Here is a 25,429-nt window from a genome sequence, read left to right as displayed (position 1 = left end):
CGGATGTAAAGCAGTTTGGAGACAGATGTGGGTAATTATATAGTTGTATGCAGTGATCCAGTATAGCACAAGGAAAGACTGTTCTTTTTGTCCATATGACTGAACACAGGGGTACAGATTTAAGACAATAAGTAGTAAACTTTTTGCATAGCAGGAATAAAACTGAGGCACAGAACTGAACACTGCACAACTTCCTTACATCTAGTTTTTCGTTCTGCTCTAGTCAAAATTGTGCCACCTTTAAAAGATGCATTATTTTTCTAAGCAATAAACCAAAGAAAATAAGTGACTTACATTCGTCTGGTGAATGCGGTTGTTATAGTTCTGCACTTCATAAAAATGTTCTCCCTGAAAATGATATGAAAAAACGTGAATTCAAACTTTCAAACACAAGTGATGAACCCTAACACTTAGGATGAAGTTTTAGAATATGGCTTCTGTAGCAGCTACAAATTTTAGACAGAGCCATCACATTAGCACCCAAATTTTACAAAACTTAAATATGGAGACCATCTGTTCAGTTAGCTGCAATATACTTAGCTAATTTCATTTTCCAAACCTTAAATCCTGCAAACAGATATAAAAGGCACCAGTGGCTGGAAGTTTACCCTTCATAAAGTAGAAACGAGATGCACTTTTTAACATTAAGGTTATAGCACAGTGCTATTTATAGCACTGAGAAAGACTCACTAACAGCAATGGTGCACTTTCTGTGAATCACTTCAAATTAAGATGCAGTGATCTTCTAATAGGTGTGGTTTAACTAAATCGGAATTTGGGGCCTGGTGTGGAACTGCTGAATGAGAAACATGCCTGTGTAACCCAAGACATGCTAGATGGATATAATTGTCCATTCTGGCCTTCCAATCTGCGAATCTGAGCCTGTAAGTAATGTCAAGAAAGACAAACAAGCCTGGGCCACGATACTGGAAAGGAACATACGTTCCTCATAAATGGAAGTGGCGCTGGTACTTCTTCGGGTGCCATAGTAATAAAACTTACTCTAGATCTGTATTCTAGTTTTATTCTAATTTTTTTTCAAAATGTTATCAAGACACTAAAAAGTTTTAGAGCCACAGAACAATTATTTGTCAAATGGGTGACACTGAAAGAAATTTTGTCGTATCCTATGTCATTCACCCTAGAAGGTCACTTTTAGTTTACTAGTTTTGTATTTTTCATTTTTAGACTATACTATGCAATAAACACCTAAAATGCTAGAAAGCTCAAGCTCAAACATGCAGTCTCTTTCACCATTATTATTAGAACATCTGATGAACAGGATCTTACTAGCTTTTTATTTTAAACAGTGGTTAAAAATCTATAGTTTTGAGAAAGGCATGGGGATGAACTGTTCGAGAATGAGTTCTAGTGTGTGAGTGCGTATCACTCATGTAGTAGTACTTTTCAGTACTTTTTACTGTTACAAATAAATTATTTCAGACTCTAATTCTTTAGAATTATAAATTTTCTCACTGTACAGGCAGTGTATTTAGATTATCATTGGATGCCATTCATTGAACAAAGCCCACAGTTACTTACCTAACTAGATCTCATGTTCCTGACTTATGGGTCCTGTAACTAGACAGGCATTAGACAGGGGAAAGAACCTAGATCCTAAAATACTAACTCTAGGGTAGAAGAAAGCCTAAAAAATGGCTTTGCTCTCTAAATGTCTACCATAAAAAACCTGAAGCCAAATAGCTTTTTATGTTGAAGAAAAAATGCAATTATGTTCCTTACGCAATGCTGAAGTAGCTTATTTATTAACTTGGACAGGGCTCTCCATTGCTAATACGTATAGTATTATGAAGTGTTTAAAAAATAAGAAAGTACATCATCAAACAACTGAAAGTGGAAAATTTCAGACGTTTTCATTATCTTGAGTAAAACATACTTGATATTATATGGCCATCAGAGGAATTTACTAAACACCTCAGAGTGCTCATCTGAGTAAGGAGAATTTCCAACAACAAGTAGGAGATGTACAGGTGGTTCATGTACTTTGTTCTCCCTTACCGTCATCTTCAGAAGACTTGCCATTTAGAGAGAAACTGAAGAACGATCCATTCATTTTCCCCCAGTGGCTGTCATCTAACTAGCATATATCCTTGCATGTGTTGTAAAATACTTGATTTCCTTTAGAAGTAATTCACAGGTGTGAACTTGCCTCTTAAAATCTGCACTGTTTGAAATTGTGTGCATTAAAGGAATCAACAAGGCACAAATTGTAAAGATACTGTAGCATACAGTACTGCATGTGTTGTATTTGCCCTGTACTGCACAGTGCCTATTCTGAATACCGCATGTGGCGTTCAGCAGCGAAGGGCAAGGTCTTTCCCAGAATGACGTTGAATTTCTCTACTGCAAAACTAACATATTTGTCTTTCGGGTGCACTAAGCAGTCATTAGCCCTTACCTGACACACACTCTATACTAGATTTTGGTATTAACATATTCTGACCATTTAATTGTAAGAACAAGTAAAACATTATGGCACACTACATATTAAAGGAAAGTGCTCGCTGCTCCAAACTCTACCTGTTACACTGTTAAATAATAGTAATGATCATTAGTATCCATTTAGTAGGATAGATTTGCATGGTGCTTTGTAACTATGAAAATAACATTTCAGAGTAGTAATTGGAGAAGTACATACTCTCTAGGGAAATTCTCTGATTATTTAAAGGCAAATTGTCAGGTTTTTTAAATCCTTCTTTCATGACCGCCTGAAGTTTCTTGGTTTTTTAGAATTAAAGTAAAACCTTTAACCACGTGAATATCTTCTTGAAACCTTCAAAGCATCAAGACATAAAATAGTTCCTTATTATTATTATCTAGAAGGCAAGTTCAGTTGCATTCTAGATACCCTATTAATCCCTAAAAAGTTAATATCCCTAAAAATAGTCCAAAAGGATGAGGTTTATGTTCCTTCATTAGGCTACAGCTGGCAAGCACAATAAAAGTAATATTTATGAGTATTTCTGTTGAAGTAGTAAGACTATAACACTCCTCCATCATGTGTATTACTATTTATTTCTATGTTATTTTTTTCTATGTATGCCTTTGTACACAGCTGCTCTTTGGGGAAAAAGAAAGGTGGAAGTGTGATCAGAAAATGATTATGTAATTCCAGAGCCACCTAATCCAGGTGGATACTTTTTCCCAGCACAAGGAAATGTGTATTCAGCTTAGGAGTCTCTTACCCCTCCCTAGCATGCTAGGAACCTCTCTGTCTTGTCGGGACATTATACTGCAGAATCTGCTACAGAACTGCTAAATACAAGCAGCAGCTAGCGCAAATACTAAATGCAGATATACAGCACAAGTTAGTCTTGCAGTTTTTTCCTATTTTTATATTGCTCGCTTGGCTTCAAAACACATTTGCTTCATCAAAATTTTCATTTTGGAGACTGCTGTACATAAAAATTATTTCAATGCACCTTTCCCATCTTCAACACCAGGTCTGAAATCACTTTACAGACAGGGTGTTCTTTTCAGATAAGGCACATAAAAATGAAGAGAACAGCTGAGGTGGTGAGAACTAGAAACAGAAACTCAGACTTTGAAGCCCCATCTAAGCATCCTGTCCTGTGGACCATTCTGTTACTCTTTTAGCACAAACCTCCAGGATAGGTACAAGAACTACAAGTACATTTTTATTAGCATGTTTCCTCTTATCTTTGTGGTAAATGTATGCTGAGTTAGCCATCTTATCCCTGTCTTTAATTCCTTCATATTGGATGAAGAACAACTCCATAGCTGCTATCATGGAGCATACACCAACTGGTTCGTACCAGTTCATATAATGGTTCATACCCCAACTTGTCACATGCCTTGCTCTGCTTATACCATAAATACTGAATGTTCATAGAAGCACTGAAAATACGCTGAATAATCACTTCACAATGTATCTCATATCAAACAACGTCCATTTGATGACTAAGACAATCTTTTTAACCTTGTGATTGGCTGACCTTGGTCATCCAACCCCTCTCTCCCTTGTACATCTCAGAGAGTAGATTGCTCTTGCCCTATGACCTGAAAGTCAAGAAACCCTGACGGTATCGGGACAAGGAAAGAAGGAAATTCAGTACTGCTTGTGGGAAGCTCCCTTCCAGCTGCCTGGCAAATCTAAGCTCAGCTTAATTCAGTCAGTTCATACACCCACTTCCACAGATTGCATAGAGCTCGGTTTTCCAAATGGAGCTGCTTTTGCAAGTGGGAAAGAATTAATAAAGATTTTTTAGTAAATATTTTAGGCACAAGTTACGCATCGTAGAATCATAGAATAATGGTGGTTGGAAGGGACTTTTGGAGATCACCTGAGCCAACCCCTGGCTTAAAGCAGCACCAACTTAATTAGTTTAGTCAGGGTTTTGTTAAGTAAGGTTCTGAGTGTCTCCAAGGGTAGATATTCCACAGCCTCTCTGGACACTTGTTCCAGCATTTGACTACATGTATAGTTTGTGCTAGGGATGATAGTGAGGACATCAGAAGATTATTATGGATTCCTTAGAACCAGAAGAGTAATTAGGTGAGAGATTGATAAAGGTCTCTATCAACTTATTAGCTATTTGTTAAAACTCCTGTTTGTAATTTCATAAACCATTTGCCAGTGGGATCTTAGTATTAAATGTGACTCAGAGGTTTCTTATCGTAAAGTGTGAATTTAAGGTTCCATTCGTATCTGGAAAGCAGCATGGGTGCTGGAGCACCAATGTGTGTTGGTCTCTGCACTCACCCTCAATTAATAACAAGCAGACAGCTGCAGCCTTCCACAGCTTCAGTTTGTGACTGGCATAGTGCCATGCAGGGAAGGTACACTACCCTAGTCCCAGTAAGACAAATGTGGGGAATAAATCTCAGAAATCCTACATTTATTAAAATATAGTGCCTCATCCTACAGAGGCACATGGATCAAAGCCCTCTGCCACATCATTGCTGTAAATGCATCCAGGAGCAGCTGAGGTATTAACACAACCGCCAAGTTAGGAATCTGACTAACAAATACATGGAAAATTTCCTCAGTAATATATTCACTACTTACATATTCAATACTGCTTCGAGTACAGACATTTCTAAATGGTTCCTCAGCTTCATCAGAGTTCCAGTCTCGGTCTGATGCTTGATGCATCTGCATCACCTATCCAACAGAAAGAGAAGATAGCCATCAGCATGGAGATGCGGCACATGCTTCCACGGTAACCCTTGGAGTGATCTGGCAGGCATTTTTAGCAGGATGGCAAGATCTGTACCTGTCCACCAGAGAAACCCCAGTGTGTTCCTTGGGACCCCCCTGAAAGGAGTAATGGATTCCAGTCGATAGCAACCCCTACAACTGGAAGTACCGCCAACACTTGGCTGAAAGCCTATCATCAGGTATAAGAGCGATCTAAAAGAACTATGGATTCAACATTTAACACTTCCTTAGCTTGTGTGCATTACCAAGCTGAAACAGGACTTACTGAGGTCAAGGAATGGTGACCATCTGTTGCCAAAGTCAGCTTTCAAGAGGACTTAGAGCCTAAGGACAGCAGAAGGGCAACCTGTGGTTGTCCCCTCCGCAGCATGCTGTTCTGCTAGCAGCTCCCAGGGGACTCTGCCATTGCCAGAGGAGTTTCATGGTAGCGTGCGGCTGGAGCCTGCCGGCAGTGTGGTGTAGTCAGTCTGACTCACTGCAGCCATTTATACAAGCACAAATGTGTTAGTGCCTTTCATCCACACTGTAAGCAAACATCCTCCTCACACACAGTCCATCTAATTGCTGCAAAACACAGTCTTATGTTAAATCAATGAATATGCTCTTATGCCTTTGCATCTACGGTTTAGAGCACTGTCCCCACTTTTTAAATGCAGATTTCTAACTGGCTGCAGCTCTCAGATACCTGATTTGAAATGCATCCGCCTAATGAAGGCTTACAGCTTGCTTAACTGCCTTTACTACTGTCTTTAAGAGAGTTTGTTCCTTCCAGGCACCAGTAGTAAATTGGTTTCATACTGGACAGAATTTGGATCTCAAACACAAATCTGCAGTGGAAACCAATGCAGTAACTGAGGCCAGAATCTGGGCTACTGACCCTGCTCATCTGAATGCTATTTTTGAGGGGATAATGATGTATTATTCTTCCTTTTGGACAATTATTCCTTCACAGATAATTTTTGAAATTTCATGTGCCATTTTTCTGTGATGTTGCACTGGTATCCTGGATACTTCCTCATAAAATTCTGTGCTCCTATCATGCCATTATAGTTGCCTAAAGCATGTTTCTTTATTCTTTTTTTCTGCTCTACCTTTCTTTTTGGCTCGTTCCCATATTCTGCCATCACATTAGCTTCATTTGTGTAACCAAGAAAATGAAGAATTCTACTGAATTCTGAAAGAAACCTTTGTGTTTCATGACTTCTCTTATTATCCCACTACTTTACAAACTGCTACTTCAGCTTTTCACTTAAAGGATCACCCCTCAACCTTCTATATTGTAAAAAGTTACCTATTTTTAGCCCTTTCCTTCTAAAACCTATCCCTGCGTGGTATTATTCACAAATTTGACTGTTACTACCTTTGCTATATGGATGCTCCAAACCAATTGCTTCCTATTCTAGTTTGGATAGAAAGCATGAAATGGATATAGGATTTATCCTTCTGACATTTCCTTATCCCTGTCCAGGCATTAATGTAACACAGCGAGTTCATTTTCTTCTCCCTCCTCTCAGTGGTGCGGGAGAGATTACCATCCTTCTTCACATTCGGGTGTGTAAGCTGGGAATTCTTTCTGACTTGCTGCTCTGTCAAATGTGTATTGATCATTTCAAAAATACCTGCATCTCCCTGTGTTACAGTAGCTAGAAAACACATAACTTTCACCGGAGATTCTTCACATACCATACCCAAAAATTGCTATTCCACATCCCTTATCTTGGAGTAACTACCTAATACATGCTGTAATTGTCCATTTGTCCTGTTTTCTAATACAGAGCCTTACTTTTATCAAGCTATCGTTTCAATCCAGGGCAGGCTCCTTGAAAATACCTGCAAAGCCATTACATTGTCCTCTTGCAAAGACCCCTGTAAAACTGAGTGCAAAGACTTTGTTAAGGAGAGCTGTTGTACAATGGCCACTTAGGCTGACCATTAGCGCCTTGTTAGCCCTCTGAGTGGGCTGTATCCGCCTGGATCTCCCTGGCCTGTAAGCTTTGCAAAGCCAGCGAGCTGCCCTCGGACAGTTCTCAGTTGTCACGCTAAGTTGGTAAAGCCTCTCTGAACAGCTGAAAGCTCGTGCTTACATAGCAATCCTAAGTCCTCAGCACCCAGGGAAACCACCAAGTGACGAACAGCTCCCCAAAACCTAGGCTTGCTCTCTTTCTGTTCAAGTTTACCACTTTGCTGTAAAAGGGTTAAGCAAATATTTTTCTACCTACCACACAAGAACATGTGGTTTATTTTATGACAGTTGTACCAGTAGCATTTGTAAAGCAATGAGTCACTGAGTGGTAGTTCAGCAGAGTAATTCAAATATTTATTTATACTGTATTATAGCTGAACCTTTGTATTTTTTTAATGTGGAATCTTCACTTCTGGCTAAGCTTTGGGATGGATGTAAAAGTGTTGCACTGAAGTCCTGGCCTTAAGTTGAATCTGAATGAGGCCCATATGGTGGAGAAAAAGACTGAGGGCAGTGTACAACAGAACACAAAATAAGCTAGAACTGAACAAGGTAAACAGGAACAAACTGTAAATGAACGTAAAAGAAAACAGCAGGTTTTTTCCTAATGATTTCAGGTGCAGCTTTTATGTAAATTAGTAATTGCTTCCCACATTTCTGGACTTGCTTTAATGTTGGTGAAAATCACCTTTAGTGATAGTCATATTTTTATTTATTCACTACTGCTTACACATTTCACATCTGTTTGGAAACATGAGTATTTTTAACAAATTCCAGGGCAGTTTTACTAAAAGAACTGTGATATGTTCCCATAAACACTGGTTTGCTTAGAAGCCTCTTCAAGTCCTGCTCCCATTCCTATAAACTGCTTTTAAAATAAAAGTAAAAAACCTCACGGTTTAAGTCCCGGGGACTCCCACTTGGATTTTACTTGCATCTAAGTAAAGGGGGAATAACTCTGCTGAATTGCAGTACTGTGAAGGAAGCATAGGCAGAATCAGGTCCTTAACAGGTTGTGCTGAACTTTGCTTTTCTGATAAACATACATGTTTCCCCTACACATTCTTTCAGACAGTATAAAATTCAGACAGTATAAAATTCAGATTCAAACTGGAGAATCCCATTGAACTGAGCCGAGAAACACGTGAGGAAGAAGTCCATGGTATTAGAAAGCTGAGAGCCATACATGTGTCCAAAACAGCCAGCTCTTTGTAGAGCTTAGCAAAATATTTTGTCTCCTTGAATTTAGATTTCTCGTTCATCTTTTAGTCTTCTGTGCTTGTCACAGAGACAGACTGTACAAGTACAGTTCTGCTTACAGCAAACTTCATGCATGTGCCAATTCTCTTAGATTAGCAGCATACACTAACTGTGTTTTTAAATTTCGCTTATGATAGTAAATAGGAATAGCATTTATTTTTTACTTTCTTGGTCGACAAACCAAGAAAATTTCTGTTGTTTCTAAATTTAAACTGTGCATTATAATGTGCAAAACAAATCTAGCAGTATAGTAAAATCTACCAGCTGTACTTTAGTACTGAAATAAAAGTAAGCATTCATCATCAAATTCGAATGTTTGAGAGAGCATTCTAACAGATTCATTCTGAAATAAGTGGCACTAGCAAGTTTGTAGAGGGTGTGTGGAGACCTGACCACTTTTTAACATAAAGGACACCAAGAATTTGGTATGCCCTGCTTCTTGCTTTCCTTTCCTTACGGAATATCAGCATGGAAATATAATAACGAACTGGTTTATTTTACAAAAGAAACCACAGATTTGATAAATGAAATGCATCATTATGCTTTAAAATCAATAGACCCCACCCCGTGTTCTTTGGATTTCCACATAAGTTGTACGTGTTGATTAATGTTTGTAAGTGAAAGGGTTAAACCATGTACGGAGGAACAGCCCTAAAGAGATGGCTCCCACATTGCATTCCCAGCTCTTTTGATGACAGGGGTGCACACGTGGACTGCAAAGGGAAAAATCCTGTGCTTCCTCTGTATAAAGAACATTGTCAAGATTACTTTAACCCACTGCTAAAGAATGCCTTTATTTTTTAGTGCGCATTTCTTGCACCTTTGAAAACTGCCTTGCTTTCCAAATGAAAACCTAAAATATTTTTTACAAAATGGTTACATTGAAGAATGAACAGCTGTTTGCTATGCAACCTATCAGCAATGAGCCTGGGGAAGAAATATGTTCTGTATTATGAACATAGCCAATATGAAAGTGTTTATATGATGTAATTGCCTACAGTGACGGGGACTATACATGTTGACCAAGAAGTCCCTTCCCCCTATGTCATCTTGTCAATTTTCCTTTTCCAGCCCTTTCCCAAGGGACAGTATCAGTCTATACAAAAATGCCCTTCTTCCAGTGCAAGATTCTTGTGTCTATTAGTATTATTATTCCAGTTTGGTCCAAAACCCACAATGATTGAGGCGCTTCCACCACAGGTATTATTTACATACATACACTTAAATATCCTAATAAAAGTTAGTTATTTAGATTACATCTTTAAATCTATAGCAAGAGAGGGAAATGGCTTTAACAGAGTCCTGACCAGGTGAAAGCTGCTGTAAACAAAATGGGAGAAGGGCACAAAACCAGGTTCTGTTAGTAGAATCAGCAACAGGGACAGATGACATCAAGGGGAAAACACAGCCCTCGTGTGGAACCAGGCAGTTGATGTGGCATCAGGGCAGTTTTCAGCTAGTAAGGAACAACAGAGACCAGACCAGAATTCCAGGTTCAATGAGACTGAATTTCAGAGAAAGGCGGGACTTCCAAGAAAAATGATGTGAGGTCATTAGAGATGAGTCTACACGGAAGCTGCGGCTGGCTCTTTTTCTGCAAGCTTTCAGCTAGGGCTTCATTTGATCTGGACTGCTAATAAAGGCAAGCTCCTTCTTCCAGAAGACTCCTTACACAAAGAGGAAATCACGTTGCTTGCCTAAGCGCCTCAACTGAATCTTTCAGTTTCTTTAAAACACCTGAATGCCAGAGAAGGTAACTAGCAGTGTGTACTCATGCAGGCAAAATGCTGCGTCCGGAGAAGTCTCAGGAATGTGAAAACACCACTTTTAGCAGTAGTTTCTAATTGCCACGTCACTACTGTAACATACAACTAACTTGCAGTGGTTTCTGGGTTTCTACATAAACCTGGACCATGGAGTCATGTAGCTGGAAGCCTCTACAGCGTTGCTGCCTATCAGGAGCGGAAGATCAAAGATCCAGCCTTACGTACAGTGAGCAGCAGGAGCTTTTACAGCACGCAGTTGTTCTGTTGTAAGTCTTCGCAGTTGTTCTGTTGTAAGTCTTCGTATGTATGTGTTGGAGGACGTACACCTAATGCGGTGGTTTGCAACCATGCGTAATATAAGGCTTGATGAGCTTTTTCCAGTGAAAATGCGGAACTTTGGGGATTTCCCTAGCAAGTTTAAGACCTCTTTTGATTCTAAGAAGGTTGTAGAAAATTAAAAATCTATATGCTTAAGAAGAGAAAAAAGGAACTGAATAAAAAGCAGTGTCTTCTTGACATTAATGGGGTGTTCACTGAAATTCCTGCGAAGATGTCATTTGATGTTTTCCCTGTGAATAGTTCAGATGAGGAATGTCTTCTCTTTCATTTTTATTACTATCTAGCCCTTTCACTTTCATTTTGACCTTCCAGGTAACTACACAAATTTGCTGCTGGGAGGGGGTGGGTGTCACTAGCTGGCACATTGATTGGCCCTACGTTTTAAACTGTGGGTCAGATTCTGAAGAGAGACCCAGCATCCATTCCAGTATTATTTTTCTAATGTGAATACTGACTGCTTCACAAGATACAGTGCCATATTTTTTGTACATCTGGAACAAATGCTCCAATTACCAGATTTTGAGAATTTAAATACAAATAGAAGAGGAACACAAATAACTTACAAATGCAAGCAAGCAAGAGTGTTGCAACTAATGAGACACATTATTTCTAAGCAGAGGTAACAAAAAGGAGGAAGTTAGGGCAGTCATGAATTTTTAGAAGACAGACATGTTGAATCAGATGGCCTTTATCTCTCTCAGAAATCTTACTGCCTTTCTTTCCTTGGCACTTCCTTCAAATACCCTTCCAACACCCTGAGGCACAACATGGGACAAAGGCCTCCAATGAAAAAAACACATAAACCAGTGCAAGTCCTGTAATTTATAGTAATGAAAAGCAGTTTTTCTAGTGTATGTCATGAAATCAGTCTGCTGCCCTGTACAGTACACTAACAGAGACCATCTGAGCATCACAGATTACAGTTTAAATTGTTTACATAGGTGCACATGGCAAGAAGAGGAGATGACATGTACTTATTTTGGAAATCACTAAGTAGACAGGCAGTCCTCCAAACCTTTCTGGAGGTTAACTGATCTCCTGGAAGCTGTCTTCTAGGAACGTAAGGATTTTTATTTATGCTCTTTAGAACTGTGAACTGTAAGATACGCTGTTCTGACTTTACAGTTATACCTGTAGAAAAAATTCAATAGGAGTTACCCTCTTTTAACTTAGCCTAGGTGGACGGTTGTTTGGTGTTTTGGTGGGTTTTGTAGGGTTTTTTTATAAGTGGACGGTAACACTGCACTGTTAAATGAGTGATTTTGACCCTGAATCTTCTGTGAAGGAAGATGTGTATTGTACCTGCATATATAAGCACAACACTAAGTTTATTAAGCTCTACATATTTGTACTGTAATTGATTATTATTTTTTTTTTATTTCACATTGTTCAGAATACAATTATTTTTCTTTTTTAAAAAATAGGCTTTTATTATGATTTTCATCCTAGTTTGTGCAGCTGTGTATAGAGCTAGGTTTAAGGCTAGTTGGAAGATAAAAACTGTGTTTGTTGCAAGTGCATTTGCACAGATGCCATGGTCTCGTTCTATCGGTTCTCTTTAAACACATTTATATGGTGATATATCAGCACCTCAACTCATCCGAAATTAGACAAGAGGGGCATATAGAAAGAATGTAGAAAAAAGGCAAGTAATGGTGTATGTCAATCCTAACACTCTCTTAACTGTTGATACACCTGCAAACTTTGTTTGCAGTCATTTCACTTTTAATAAATTTAATTACTTAGTTTTCCAAACCAAATATAGTGAATTCAAGGATGTGGCAAACTGCATCTACTAAGGTCACTTTTGGAAGATGTCATTCGGTTCTTGTTAAAGGCAGAACTGAGGGGACAAATGGAAAATCAGACATTGAAACCATAGGTATTTTTCTGCATATTCTCAGGACTGTGTTTTGCTTATTCTAGGGAAGGAATGAAAGTATTATTTCTATTAATCACTAGCTGTCACAGAAATATTTCTCATTAAGAAAGCTCATATGAATCTGTGTAACCTTAAGTAAATGCGAAATATTATTACTTTATATACTACCCGTTAAAACAAATATTCATCATTAAAAAAACAAAGTAGTGATGTTTGTTATTACTGTGGACTGTGAATAGAAGGAGACTGGGACAGAAAGTACCAGGTGTGGGTAAAACCCTGATATTTATGCCTACACTGAAGCACTTCACTGTATGTGGTGAAGGAGCACAGTGGCACTTTGCGGGGAATAAGTATCAGTGAAGAACTTAAAGCCCCAAGAAAGAAAAGGGACCATGTTGAGAGGTCAAGTACATTCGATGCTACCCTCAAATGCATTCAGTAATGAACAATGAGGCAGTAATGAGGATGAGGCAAATATCTACTCAGACTTTTTATGCATCATTAGTCAAGACAGTGGGTATGATGGCTGAACCAAAATACTCAAGGAAAACAACTAATTTTGGATCAAGCCACATTTTTTTCATTTTCTCCCCAGCAAAACAATAAATTGAAAAGAGGGTTGACCAGAAACAAAACATTGTCTTCAGCTTATTTAGTCCCTCTTCATTTTAGTTTTGCTACATAAATTAGAAGTGAAACATTGACAGTTTTGTTCTGAAAATCTTGTAATGAAAAGCTTAGTCTCTCCTAAATATATTTCCTTTCTGAACGTTTTTTCTAAAACCATTTATGAAATTTGACCCAATTTCATAAATACTTTTATTCTCCCTTCATGATGTGTTGAACTGGTTAATCACATTCTCCATTGCCAGTATTTTGTTTCCCGGGAATAAAGACCACTCATGTTTTTATCCTCTTAATTGAAATGCGTAATGCCTCATCACCAAAATATTTGAATGTTTTCCATATTAAAAAAACGCTCTCCACAAAACCTCTTCCCTTCACTTTTCCTGCATGTAGTAGAACAACAATGCAAAAATGAGAAATCAGTATAGTTAAATTTAAAGATATGTGCATGAGTGACAAAAGCTGAGGTTGAAGAGATGGTTTTTGTACATGGTTCTGAGAATGGCAAAGTATTTGTCCTTCCTCAGGTTCTTCCTTCACTGAGCAGGTGGAGGAATGCAACTGGTGTAATCCCTCAAAAGGAAGACAAATTACTCCAAGGTAGCATCAGCCTGACACAGTCTGTGTTCCAAGTCCAAATTCCTGAATGAAAACGGGAGGGGAAGGCATGTATTGTTTAGCTACTACAGACGGAATAGCACTAAACCAAATTCTCTACAGTAATGATAGCTGTGGTCTACTGAATTTAGCAGCAATTTCTTTTTTTCCTCAGGACACATACATATATATGTGTGTGTGTGTATATATATACGTATGTTTTGCTCCTTGGTAGAGTAAGCTGCAGTAATTAAAGCAACAAATCCACCAACAATCCACACACCTCTACAGAGTTCCATGGTTCAAATGTACAGTCTTTCTGGCTAGCCCCAGACGGGAGGATGAGAAGTATTTTAAAGCCAGAGATAATTTGGATAGCTGCTCTCTATAAAGTCAACAAAATCATAAGTCTATTAGTTTGACATTTGAAAGCCACACACCCCAAATGAAGACCAAAAAAAAAAAAAAATAAAAAAAGCTGGTCGGTTGTTTGTTTTTGTTTTTTTTTGTGAGGACTTTTCCCTCTTTTTAGACAAACGATTTCAGACTTGCCTGGACTGAGCTGCAGCTAATTGTTTTGCCATGCTGAGCAATCCTGAAGGGGACTGTGCTAAATTCAGAGTAAAGAGGATGCCTTGTTTTGCTTCTCTGGTGGTTCTATGCAGATATTTGATAAGACAAAGCACAGGAACGAGCTGTTTGGGATGCTGCAGTCGAGTGCCCTGGAGATGGAGTAAAGCTGTCCACTATGACTTAGACACAGATATCTTAGCACAGTTCCCACATAAATGAATTGAGATAGAAGTATAATGTTTAGTTGCTAATTACATTTAGACTCCTTTGGGGAACCCACCAAGATTTCTATGAATGTACAGTTCCAGCCAGTGAGCAGACAGAATTAATCCATTGGTTTGCTCTAACAGGGGACCTAAAAAGAACAATTACTTACACTGCTGTGATTGCCCTTCTTCAAGGTTAAATTCTCCATACAGATTCCACTGTTGTTCACATCAGATGATTTTTATTTGAAGAGCCCTGAAAGCTATTACATTAGCTATCCACTTATTTATTTTTGCTAAATTAACAATAGTGCTTTTGGTTAATGATAACGATTTATATTTTTTTCATTGGTGGCATCTTTATCCTTTATAAGCCACATTTTAAAAATATAAAAACATTAAAAAAATCGGAAAATAAAACTTGGGAGAGACTTCAAAAGGTTTTCTCATCATAACCCGATTTTCCAGCAATGACTTTTGATGACAGATGTTTGTCTAACAAAACCTGTTTGTTCTAAAAACCCTCCATACCTGCCACACATTACCTATTCCAATGCTTAATTCTTACTGCCTTTACAACATTTTTCTTAATGACTTGATCTGAATTTCACTTGATGCAATTTAAACTCATGATGTGCGTCCCCTGATTGTGCTTGGGTTTTCATACGCCGTCTCCTTCTAGTTGAGACGCTGCCAGTGCTGAGACAGCACAAAGATTTCTTCAGTTGTACCGTCCATTTTCCACAACAGCATGATACTGTTAATTCTCATTCAGTTTGTAGTCCCAATACAGTCCCTTATCCCTTGGTGCGGAAATGTGCCTTAAACTGACATTCTCTGGCATAGGTTCATCAAATTCATTACTTCTGCGTAAGAATCCTGCCTTTATGCCTTTCGTTTCCTTTTTTTTAATTAGTGCACTCGCAATTTTTGTGTATTTACTCAAATACTGCATTCATATACATATACATGTACAAATATACATATTTGTAAGTTGGAAGTAGCAAAGTGGATGCACACTAATGCAAGTAAGATCTCTGGTGTAAAATACTGTCATTTGTTATAGTGAGTTCTCTGTTCAAGAGAGTTTCCAAGACATGAAGAAATATGGGGATGTTCATAGGGAAACCATGTGTGGATTGAGGAGAATGATCAGGAACTGACGATGTAGCAAAAGATGCAATATTTAGCTCTTTCAGACAAGAGGTAGCTGAGGAATGTAACAGTAATAATCTCGTTTTGCAACCTGATTCTCAAAAAAATCATACATTCATTAACACTATGGCTATTGCAGGTTCCCCGATTAGACTTGACCAGGTGTTTATGTCTCTTCCTAATGTTTTCAGAAGGGGAAATGGCCTTGCTGTCAAAATACCACGTTCCTCTCCTGCACCGCCAGGTCTGTTCATGGGAATTCTTTGTCGAACAGACACATGTAACACTGATTCCTAAACGTTACGTCAAGCAGTTTGTACACACATCAAGTAGGTTCTCCTCAGCAGTCAGCATGGTCTATATACATCCAATGGGACTGCATCCTATGAAAATAAGGTAAATTTAAATCTGTAAAATAGATTGCCACATTTTGGCTAGCTTGGTTAGGCTTTCCATGTCAGTGCATATCTTAGGCATTGTATTTCAGGAGAATCTTACTAATACTAAGGTGCCTTTACAGTGTCAGGGAGGCCTTCCTAGCTGTAAATGAAGAACATAATTTTCATGACCAAACTATTTTTCTTTCTAATACAGTATTTTTGTTTTTTTCTTTTAGGTAGAGAGGATTGTAGACAAAAGGAAGAACAAGAAGGGCAAATGGGAATATCTCATCAGGTGGAAAGGGTACGGAAGCAATGAAGACACCTGGGAACCTGAACATCATCTATTACATTGTGAGGAATTTATTGATGAGTTCAATGGACTACATGTTACTAGAGAAAAGCGATCGAGACATGGGAAACAGGCCAGCGCTCCAAAATTTTTGCGGGAAAGCCGAGGGACATCTGTTGAGAAAATGTCACATAGACCTTCTGAATCTGGGAAGTCTAAAGGGTCAACACACAAAAGAAAGAGAATTAATCCATCTCTTCAAAAACAGAAAAGAGGATACGCAGCAAAGCCAGCATCTGCTAATGACAGGGCTGCTAAAACTGTGACTTACCGAACTACTCCCAGCGGTTTACAGATCATGCCACTGAAAAAGCCACATAATGGTCTGCAGAATGGAGATGGCAGTCATGAAAAAGATTCTAGGCATTTTGGGAATGGCTCACAACAGCAAAACGTGGATTTAAATGATCACGAAGGAGAACAAAATTTGCCCAGTGTGTTGGAAGTTAGTAATGATTCACCTGTTGTGAATGGAATTGGTATGTGATTTAAACAGCTACGGTCTTTCGGGGGGTGGGGGGTGGGGGGGGTGTTTAATTGCGGCAACTGCAAATAGAGAGGCCACTCATGGAAAAATCATTGTCACGCTCCACAAGTGATATGGAGAGAGCGTGAGGTTTCACACTCTTTCCCAATGTGTTATACCATTTTTTTATCAGTTGGCTGCCCTCCTTCTATTTCCCAAGGAGTGACATGAAGCAGTGGGGTTTGTTACCTGCCTTTGCAGTATAAAGTCCTTGTGAGGAAATGATGACAAGGCACCGAGTAGGAATGACAGCTGAGATATGTATAATACTGCAGCTTTGATTTTGCGTATGACCAAGTCACAAATCACTTCTCAGTTACTTGTGGGCTCAGACCCAGTGGTCTAGAAAGATCAGGATGATTTTAAAAGCAAAATCCATACTGCTGTTGCTAAAGTATCCTAGTGGAATGGCTGAATACCATTCCAGTTCCTCAGTATTAATGCTCGTCATATTCAGGAGTACTCAGAACTGCCAGGTCCTTGTCTCTGACTGTGACTGGATACATCAGTAGTTGCAAGACATACTTGATGGGAAGTTACAAACAGCCTCAAAATAAACAAGAAGAAAGAGGAGACATTTCTTTCTGATCCTCATAGTTACCCAATAGCTTAGTTGTCAAAGAATAAAGGTTTATGTTCTTTATAGATGCTGTTCAGCTTAATGCAACTAAGTAGCTCCTCATTATCTATGTGTGTCCAATTCTTTGAGGTTTGGGGGTTTTTTTCCAATTTTTTCCAATTCAAAATTCCAATGCAAAATTTAAAGCCTCAGTGGTGCTTTGTGGCAGTAATTTCAGGAGTTAACAATGAGGTGTACATTTTATTTGATCAGGTTTTGGGGTTTGTGGGTTTGTTTGGGCTTTTTTTTTTTTTTTGACCTTTACTTTCATTGAAGAAGTTCTTGTCCCTATACGAAGGGATAAAGTGGAAGGTATCCCGTCAATCATTAGGCAGCCCTAGCTTTTTTAGCCTTCCTACCATGTGGAAGTCTTTCCAGATTCCTAGTAGTTTTCCGTATCCTCTTGTGCCTTTGGTGTGTGGGGGTTTTTTAATACCTTTTAAAAACAGCAGGAGCTGTTCCAAATGGTTTCCTACTGCTTACTGATATAGTGGCGATACAACCTTTTGAGTATTATTTTTTTCTGCTGTTACACACTGCATAAAGGTTTGCATTGAGGATACACAGTTGCTCTTAGGGTTTTTTTCTTTGCTGGTTACAGTTAATTTAGAACACAGCTATATGTATGATTCTTTTCATTATGCATTTAATCTGCTTTACTGTTGCCAATTCACCTTTTTCTTATGACTCAGTGAAGCTCTTCAAAATTTTGTTCTGGTTTTTACTCTACTTATTTTGTATTCCCTTCAAATTTTCCTCTCATACTTCTCTTCCCAGTTCATTAATACGTACATTAAATAAACTAATCCTTCTGCAGGTCCTTGGGGCAGCCAACTACTAATCATTTGACATGATGAAAAGTAACCATTTGTTCCAATTATTTATTTTTATTAGCCACTTTCTATAGCCCATGATAGCACTCATTTCCTTAACAGCTTCTTGTGAATTGCTCTGCCAAAAACTTTTCAAAAGTCAATATAAATCGTATCTCTTTGCTTTCCATTTTCCACCCTACTGGCAACCTAGCAAATGCTACTTGATTTGGGAAGTAGGACTGACCTTGCCCAGTCTAGTTGATTACATTCTATAACTACCGGGATCTTTCAAGCCAGGCATCAAATATCTTCTTACAGACTCCCAAACCAGCAAAATGCGTGGTCAGCTTTAAATGCCTACGTAGCCCTGCTGATGTCAATGACACCTCAAACTGAGAGCGCAGGCTTCTGTATTTTGATGACTTTGAGCTCATACAGGAGTGCTGACAAAGTTACCTGCTTCTTTAAAAAGACTTGCGTATCTAGTTACAGATGTGTATAAAGTTATTTTTCTTTGCTTTCTTACTGTTTCTAATGAAGTTTTTTTATCATTTGTTTTATGTTATTCGTTGGGGAAGTTCTTAGACAAAATGTGTCTTTAAAATGCATTAATTCCCATATTTTAGAATCTCTTTTTTTAAAACAAAAAACAAAGGGCCACAAAGAACTATGAAGTCAAATAAGTCTTTCATTTCTCCCCACGAGAGCTAATGAATGGCATCCATCAGCCCCTGTTTGAATAATCCCTGTAAGAGAGCTCTATTTCAGTAGAAAGCTGCTTTGCGTAAGCACCCAGGTGTTCTGCCATGCACAGAGGGCTCCTGGTCTAACAGCTGATGTCTGCAGCTCCTTGAAAAAGTTCCTTTATGACTGTTTTTGCATTCTCCAAATCCACCGCTTCTGTATTTTGCTGTCCTTTCTCCCTTGCATTCTGACCTCCCTGTAAGCAAAAGCAAGCAATCTTTAAATCTCTACCTGGTTCTCATCTGAAAAACCCATAGTCAGCAGCACTCCCAAGGTCAGAAATCCCTCCGGTCTTGCTTTGTGATACCCAGCGCATTCACAGTGGAGAAAACCACAAAGAGGAGAGATGAGGCTACCAAAGTAAGAGCAGGCAGAAACTGATGAAGAAGGGTCAAAATAAAAATACTAGCTTTTTTTCCTAATATTGCCCTATAAGTTTGAGAGAAGTCACATTTTCTGATACAGGATTTTACATCATTTGAAATGTCAGATTGAAGAAACTTACACTACTCTTCAGCAAGTCCAGCAATTTACTGAACTCCATCAGTATTCACACTCACAGGGAAGCAGCCCAGAAGATGCCAATGTGATTCTGCCATGTGTCCTGTTAGTATCCCAAACTCATTTTAATTGGGATAGATGTCACATGAAAACTGGTCTGAAATTTTACGAATTCCAAATAAAGAAAGTTTCAGGGGAAAAAAAATGCCAATTTGTTGTATAACAGAAGTTTTGTTCCAAACATCTTGCGTTTCAAAACTTTCTCCAAATCTGAGCCAGGGTCCCAAGGCTTTGTCCCTTGAGACCGGGAGCAATGTGGCAGTCTGCTTGGCAGCGCTCCCACGTTTAGCTTCGAGGCGGCCAGCTATGCCAGAGGTTTCAGGCAGTCTGCCACAGAGTCTGCGAGTCGAAAGCGCGGCATGCCCCATCAGCGCCCGCAGGGCTCCCGGGCACTATATGCAGAACACAGAGGGAACACGGAGGACCTGGGTTTGGCTCCCAGAAGCTGTGGCTCCTGGGCAGCCCCATGCAGAATCCAGTGAAGCTGGCATTTGTGTCAGCTTTGAGATTGCCTGTACGGAGCCCAAATGAATGTCAGACTCATTTCACAGTGAAGCGTAAGGGTGCACCAGTCGTGTGTGTAGAAAGTTTAAGCTGGGCTTGAGATGAAGCCTAGGTTCAGAAAACTCAAAAATTCCTCACAACTTGAAAACTCATTTATAGGCCCAGCTCTGCTGCCAGTGTTGGCCTGTAGTTGAAGGCCTTCAAAACGCATCAACTTGAACCAGTATTCTTTCATATCATAATAATGTTTAGCTACCAGCATACTGAACCAAGCAATATAATTAGTAACTTATAAACTATAACTAATCAAAAAGTATCTTCATTTGTTTGTCTGTGGCATGCCATTTCTATTGAAACAAATAATAGCTATTTGAAAATTAGGTTTTGATGACTCCTTGAATGGAGTTCCACCAGCCTGTGTTTCGTTTTGTGTAGACATTCACTCGGGTACCAGCGTTTCCTGATCAACCTATAGGTAAAACTCTCCCCAGTAAGCTATTTACCCCAGAAGGATGGCTGTATACCTACAGATGTATGCACAAAATCATATATGCACCCCTGTGGAGGCCTGGAGCCTTGCTGAAGTTGGGAAAGACCTTTCCCACCAAAACCTCTCCTCTACCTTCCACACATCCTGTCATAAGGAGAGTAGAGTCATCTTCACTGACAGTTATTTAAGGGTCTGCAAATTGGAAAATGTTGAAAAAGTCTGTGGGACAACATCCAGTGATGCTCTCAGGAGTTAACAGTACCATTCTTTCTGATTACATATATCGTCTTCTATTACCACATTTCTCTTTCTCTCCAGATATTGTAATTGAGAGTGATTGTTTTGTCAAGTTTCTTGACAGCATCAAAAAACATTCCCTTTTAATTTTGTCTCTCCTTTTTCTACATCACTCTGTTTCTGTACCATCTGCTGAAGAATTTTTGCTTGTCACGTATCACTAACCACTGTTTTTCTCCATTAGGAAAATCTTTGTAGTCTCATGGTGCCCTTAATTTAAATACTCTCTGTGAACTTAGTCACTGCTTCCTCTTGTTTTTTTAGCTTGTTCTGTTTTATTTATTCTGGAGCAATACTGGCAGTAAAAGACAACCAAATATGCTTGCTTTCTCGGTTTGGATAAAAACTCATTGCTTTTAGATATCTTACAGATGCTCCTTTAGTGAAGAAGTCTGAAATTATTAGTAAATTATCAACAGATCACTGCTTTTAAGTATGCACAGTATTAACCATTACCCACAAGAAAGACAGAAAGGAGACAGAAAAAGGCTATGGGGAAGACTGAGGAATGCCAAGCTGTTTTACCAGGAAGAGTAAGGCAGCATGGTTTATTTCACCTAGAAAAATTAAAGCCCTAACTCCATGATCTTTTTCATTCAGCTTAAATGCATGCTGCTCACAAAAGGAACAGTCCCACTCTCCTTCCCAGGATATCCTGATCGTTATTCCCATCCCTTCCCCTGCACCTGTTTTAGTACTCTTGAGGCTACAAGGCAAACCTGATCTGTTTGAAAATTAACAGTTTGGCTGGGTGAGTTTCCAGCCAGAAGAGTTCATCTGGTCAGTTGACTACCTGCATGCTAGTACCAGCACAAGGATCACTAGGTAGAGTGGTGGCACAGAGCCACTGAAACTGTGATGAAACACTAAGACAAGATATATCTGAAAATAACAGTAGCTTGAGGTGTCCTCTTGTATTGGATAGCAGCAGTGGAAGGAGATGGGGACATCTGAATCCTCCAAAGCGCTGAGTGATCTGAGGCTCATTGCGATCTTTTCTCTCTTCCCTTTCCTACTCTCTGACTGCCTCATCTTTTTAGACTATAAATTTCTAATGTTTTCTGCAGTGCCTAGTATAATGGAGCCCCAGTCTCAGACTCAATCTGGAGTCTTTAAGCACTTTCTGGTACCAACAGCAGCAGCAGTAACATCATTGCAAGTTGTCCCCTTTGACAGTAGTGGAGTGCTAGAGAAGACCCAGGGACAGGCAACTAAACCGCAGAGGATTACAAGAATAAAAGAAGGCTTCAGTATGGAGAAGGGGAGGCTGAGGGGGAGTGTGATCAAAGTTTACAAAATCATCAAGGCCTCAGATAAAGTGAATGCAGAACTGTCGTTCACTAAACCCCTCAACAACAGAACTAGGGACCACTCACTGAAACTGGTAGAACATCAGATAAAAGCACAGATGAAAGAAAATTCTTCTCTGTGTAGTGGCTACACAACTTCTCCAACTCATACCATAGGAAGCTGTGGAGACAGGCAGCATCAACAGGCTCAAAAGGGGATTAGAGAAAGCCTTGAAAAGGTCCACAAGCAAATACCGAAGGAAACAGGAAGGTTGAAGCCTCTCATATTCCTATACAACACTTAGGGATGATACTAGGGCAGACTGCAGAAAGTGGCCCAGTTTGCATTTTCTCCTTAAGTAGCATCCTTTACTGCCATTCCTGGAGGATGATTAATAGATGCACCAGTGGTCTGGGAATATCTCAAGTTCCCTTAAAAAATATTGAAAGTGCTGATTAAAAACAAGGTGATAATTAAACTCCCACTAAGGAAGAAGTATTTTCTCCCCTTCTGCTTTCTTTTTATACTTAGACTGAGCATCAAATACTCACTACTAAGCCAGTAAACCACATTTAGAGGTACTGTAAGCTTACGTAATTTGTGACATCCTTCATTTGTTTTACATGCAGCAAGATTGCTTTGAGAATGTCTCTTTTTTCCTACGTCACAGTCATTTTTCATCTTGATATATTAAGGCAGTGTTACCCTTGTGTGCATTAAGCAGGTGCTAACTATTAACCCTCATGCAGAGAAAATCTGGGTGCTTTGGTGGCTCCAGAGCAAAGCTTCAGTAGCTCCATTACATCCATGCAGCGGGCATGCAAAATTGGCCTGGTTTCACATGAGTGTTGTCTTTAGATTTTGCTGATCATTTTTTCCAGTTTATCAGATTAAACAAGATTACAGGGCTGTGCTGTATATACTACTGAAACAACAATTTACCCGCTATATGTTGCTCTGTTAATCATCTATTCTTGGAAATTACACTTTTCCGTTTCTGTTTCTCTTATATGTAATTTAGATCTTTCCTCTGGTTAAATTTATGTCTGCTGGCGTGCAGATAGTTAAAATATAGTGGTAAGATCTTTAGTTTCTTACATCATGTATTTAATTTACATCCTGGATACATTATTCAAACAAAGGAATACAACAAAAACATAAACAAAATTATTACTATGAGGCTTTTTGTTGAGCTTGATAATTTGTGTGAATTAATCTTCTGCTATTCTCTTAGCATCTGTATTTAAAATAGATGAGGCATAATCTTCAACACTAGGTTGATAATCAGTACAGGTAGTCTGACACTTCTTCCATTCAATGTTCATTTGTGCCTCTGATTTTGTAAGCTTTTTGCACTTTTTTGTGAGACTGAACTCTTCACATCTTAGTAGTTTATTGCTGGGTCAAGCAACATAGTAAGGACTGAATAGATAAAAATGTAATATTTAAAAGTCTGTCTCAGTCAAATAAGTAATTTGTTGCAGTGTATTATTCCCAATGACACTAGTTTTCCATTAGTAATTTCTTAAGTTGATTTTTGTTTGTAAGAATACATGTCAAAATATATGCAGTTGCAAAACCTTATTCATAATTTTTAAGATACAAGCACATGGTAATTTCTGCACTTGTAGATAAATCTTGTCAAGAAAACAAATTTCAAATTCTGCTGGCTTCAAATTACTTCTTTTCAAATTGATGATCTAATGTAATTTGTCAGTGTTTGCATTGCACCAGTTGAATCCTCCATTCAATATAATAAGGTGATGCTTTAGGTATCTCTTAATTTAACATAAAAAGAGGTTTATGATTGACTGAAATAGCTGACTTTTTAACAAACATGCATTTCTGTGTGTTTGTACACATAGATATATGTGTACACGCATGCACACATTACATGACAAGGCCCAATGACGCACCAGTTAAATACTATTAAGCACTCTATATATCTTAACATTATGTATCGTAACTGCAGGGTATATATACAGGCATTTCACACACTATGAACAATCCTACAGGTCACTTCCAGCTGTGGGGTATCAGGCAATTCAGTTACCAGCATAAACGTTAAGTAGAAACATAGCTAATCCAGAGTGAAGGTAAGTGGTTTTCGTTTGGAGAATAATCTGTTACGAATTCACCATTCAATTCTGTTCCAACAGAGCACTTTTAATTGGATAGTGGTCATTTAAACGATACAATTTAAATCTATGTTCTAATAGTCATGTCATCTGCCCTTTAAAAATTCCTGGCTATTTGATACCAGAAGCTGGAACAGGTCAGCTTTGGCAGGAGTAAAGAACAGAACAAACAAAGGTGTTTTCATTCAGCTCTTTCTTGGCCTTTCTTAAATACACCGTATTGTGGGCTCATGTCTATTTAAACAAAAAACAGATTTGGAAACTATTCCAATGAACAGAGTGACTTTAATCTCTGTTCCTCAGGAGCCTGTCTCTGCTTTACTTTCAATGGCAATAGTGTGAAACATCTGCAATTAGAAAAGGAGTATTGCATAAAAATCTTGTACAGATATTTCCACCATTCTGGCTCAGCATTGTTACCAATCATAATATATTGCCTATTACAGAAGAACTGTAAATATAAACAAAGTAATAGTTTACAGTTCATACACAGTGTAAGTCAGAATAAACCGTCTTTTAAAACTGACATACTTTTAGCCTCATTTGTTTTTAAGGAGGAACTGTATCATGTCAGTTCCCTTTCTTTCCTAAGCTGGATAGCCTCCAAAATGGCATCAGCATTACTATTTCCTATGTACAAAGTCCAATATTAATATCGTACCTGTTTGTCAAAAGGCAGTAATTACTGTTCCTGTAAAAGGTAATGCGCAGACGCTCGGGATCAGAGCAGGGGACAGCTAACTGCTACTTCTAACACCAGCCACAAGGATACGTGGAAGAAAATGCCAGTTGTGGCAGCTTAGTAAGAACTCCCCTGACTTACTGTCACATAGAGGTGTGCACCAGGTGTGTAGTCACGTTGTCCTTGGAATCTGGTCATGACTTTCTGGTCACCATAAAAGGAAGAAAATGTAACTTCAAAAGATGGGATTTGGAATAAACCTGTCATGTCAAGTTTTTCCAAAGCTGAATCAGAACCTTCCTATGAATTCATGGATCACCCCAAATGCATGTGAAAGACTGCGGTGCAGTTGTTTTCATCTTCAAAGCAAAACTGATCCCATTAGGAGTACCAGTCCTACGTGCTACAGTTCATTAGATCTAGAGGTTGTCTGATCAAAGAAGAAAAAGTACTGCGT

General features: G+C 38.8%; 1 protein-coding gene and 1 long non-coding RNA gene across 5 annotated transcripts in view; one reads left to right on the top strand and one right to left on the bottom strand.

Annotated features, from left to right (window-relative positions):
- The window catches only part of LOC130159254 (uncharacterized), a 95,956-nt gene that overhangs the window by 11,438 nt on the left and 59,089 nt on the right, over positions 1 to 25,429 (bottom strand). For both annotated transcript variants that reach the window (XR_008825679.1, XR_008825680.1), the window contains one exon: positions 5,051 to 5,146. This is a non-coding gene — a long non-coding RNA (uncharacterized LOC130159254). The remainder of the gene's footprint in view (positions 1 to 5,050; positions 5,147 to 25,429) is intronic.
- The window catches only part of CDYL2 (chromodomain Y like 2), a 61,991-nt gene that overhangs the window by 16,468 nt on the left and 20,094 nt on the right, over positions 1 to 25,429 (top strand). For all 3 annotated transcript variants that reach the window (XM_056360659.1, XM_056360658.1, XM_056360660.1), the window contains exon 2: positions 16,191 to 16,785. In XM_056360659.1, the coding sequence (XP_056216634.1) occupies positions 16,191 to 16,785 (595 nt within the window). The remainder of the gene's footprint in view (positions 1 to 16,190; positions 16,786 to 25,429) is intronic.

This window comes from Falco biarmicus, chromosome 15, assembly GCF_023638135.1.
Source record: "Falco biarmicus isolate bFalBia1 chromosome 15, bFalBia1.pri, whole genome shotgun sequence".
NCBI classification, from domain to species: Eukaryota; Metazoa; Chordata; class Aves; order Falconiformes; family Falconidae; genus Falco; species Falco biarmicus.
Note: the sequence above shows the minus strand (reverse complement) of the source record. Positions and strands in the feature narration are given on the sequence as shown.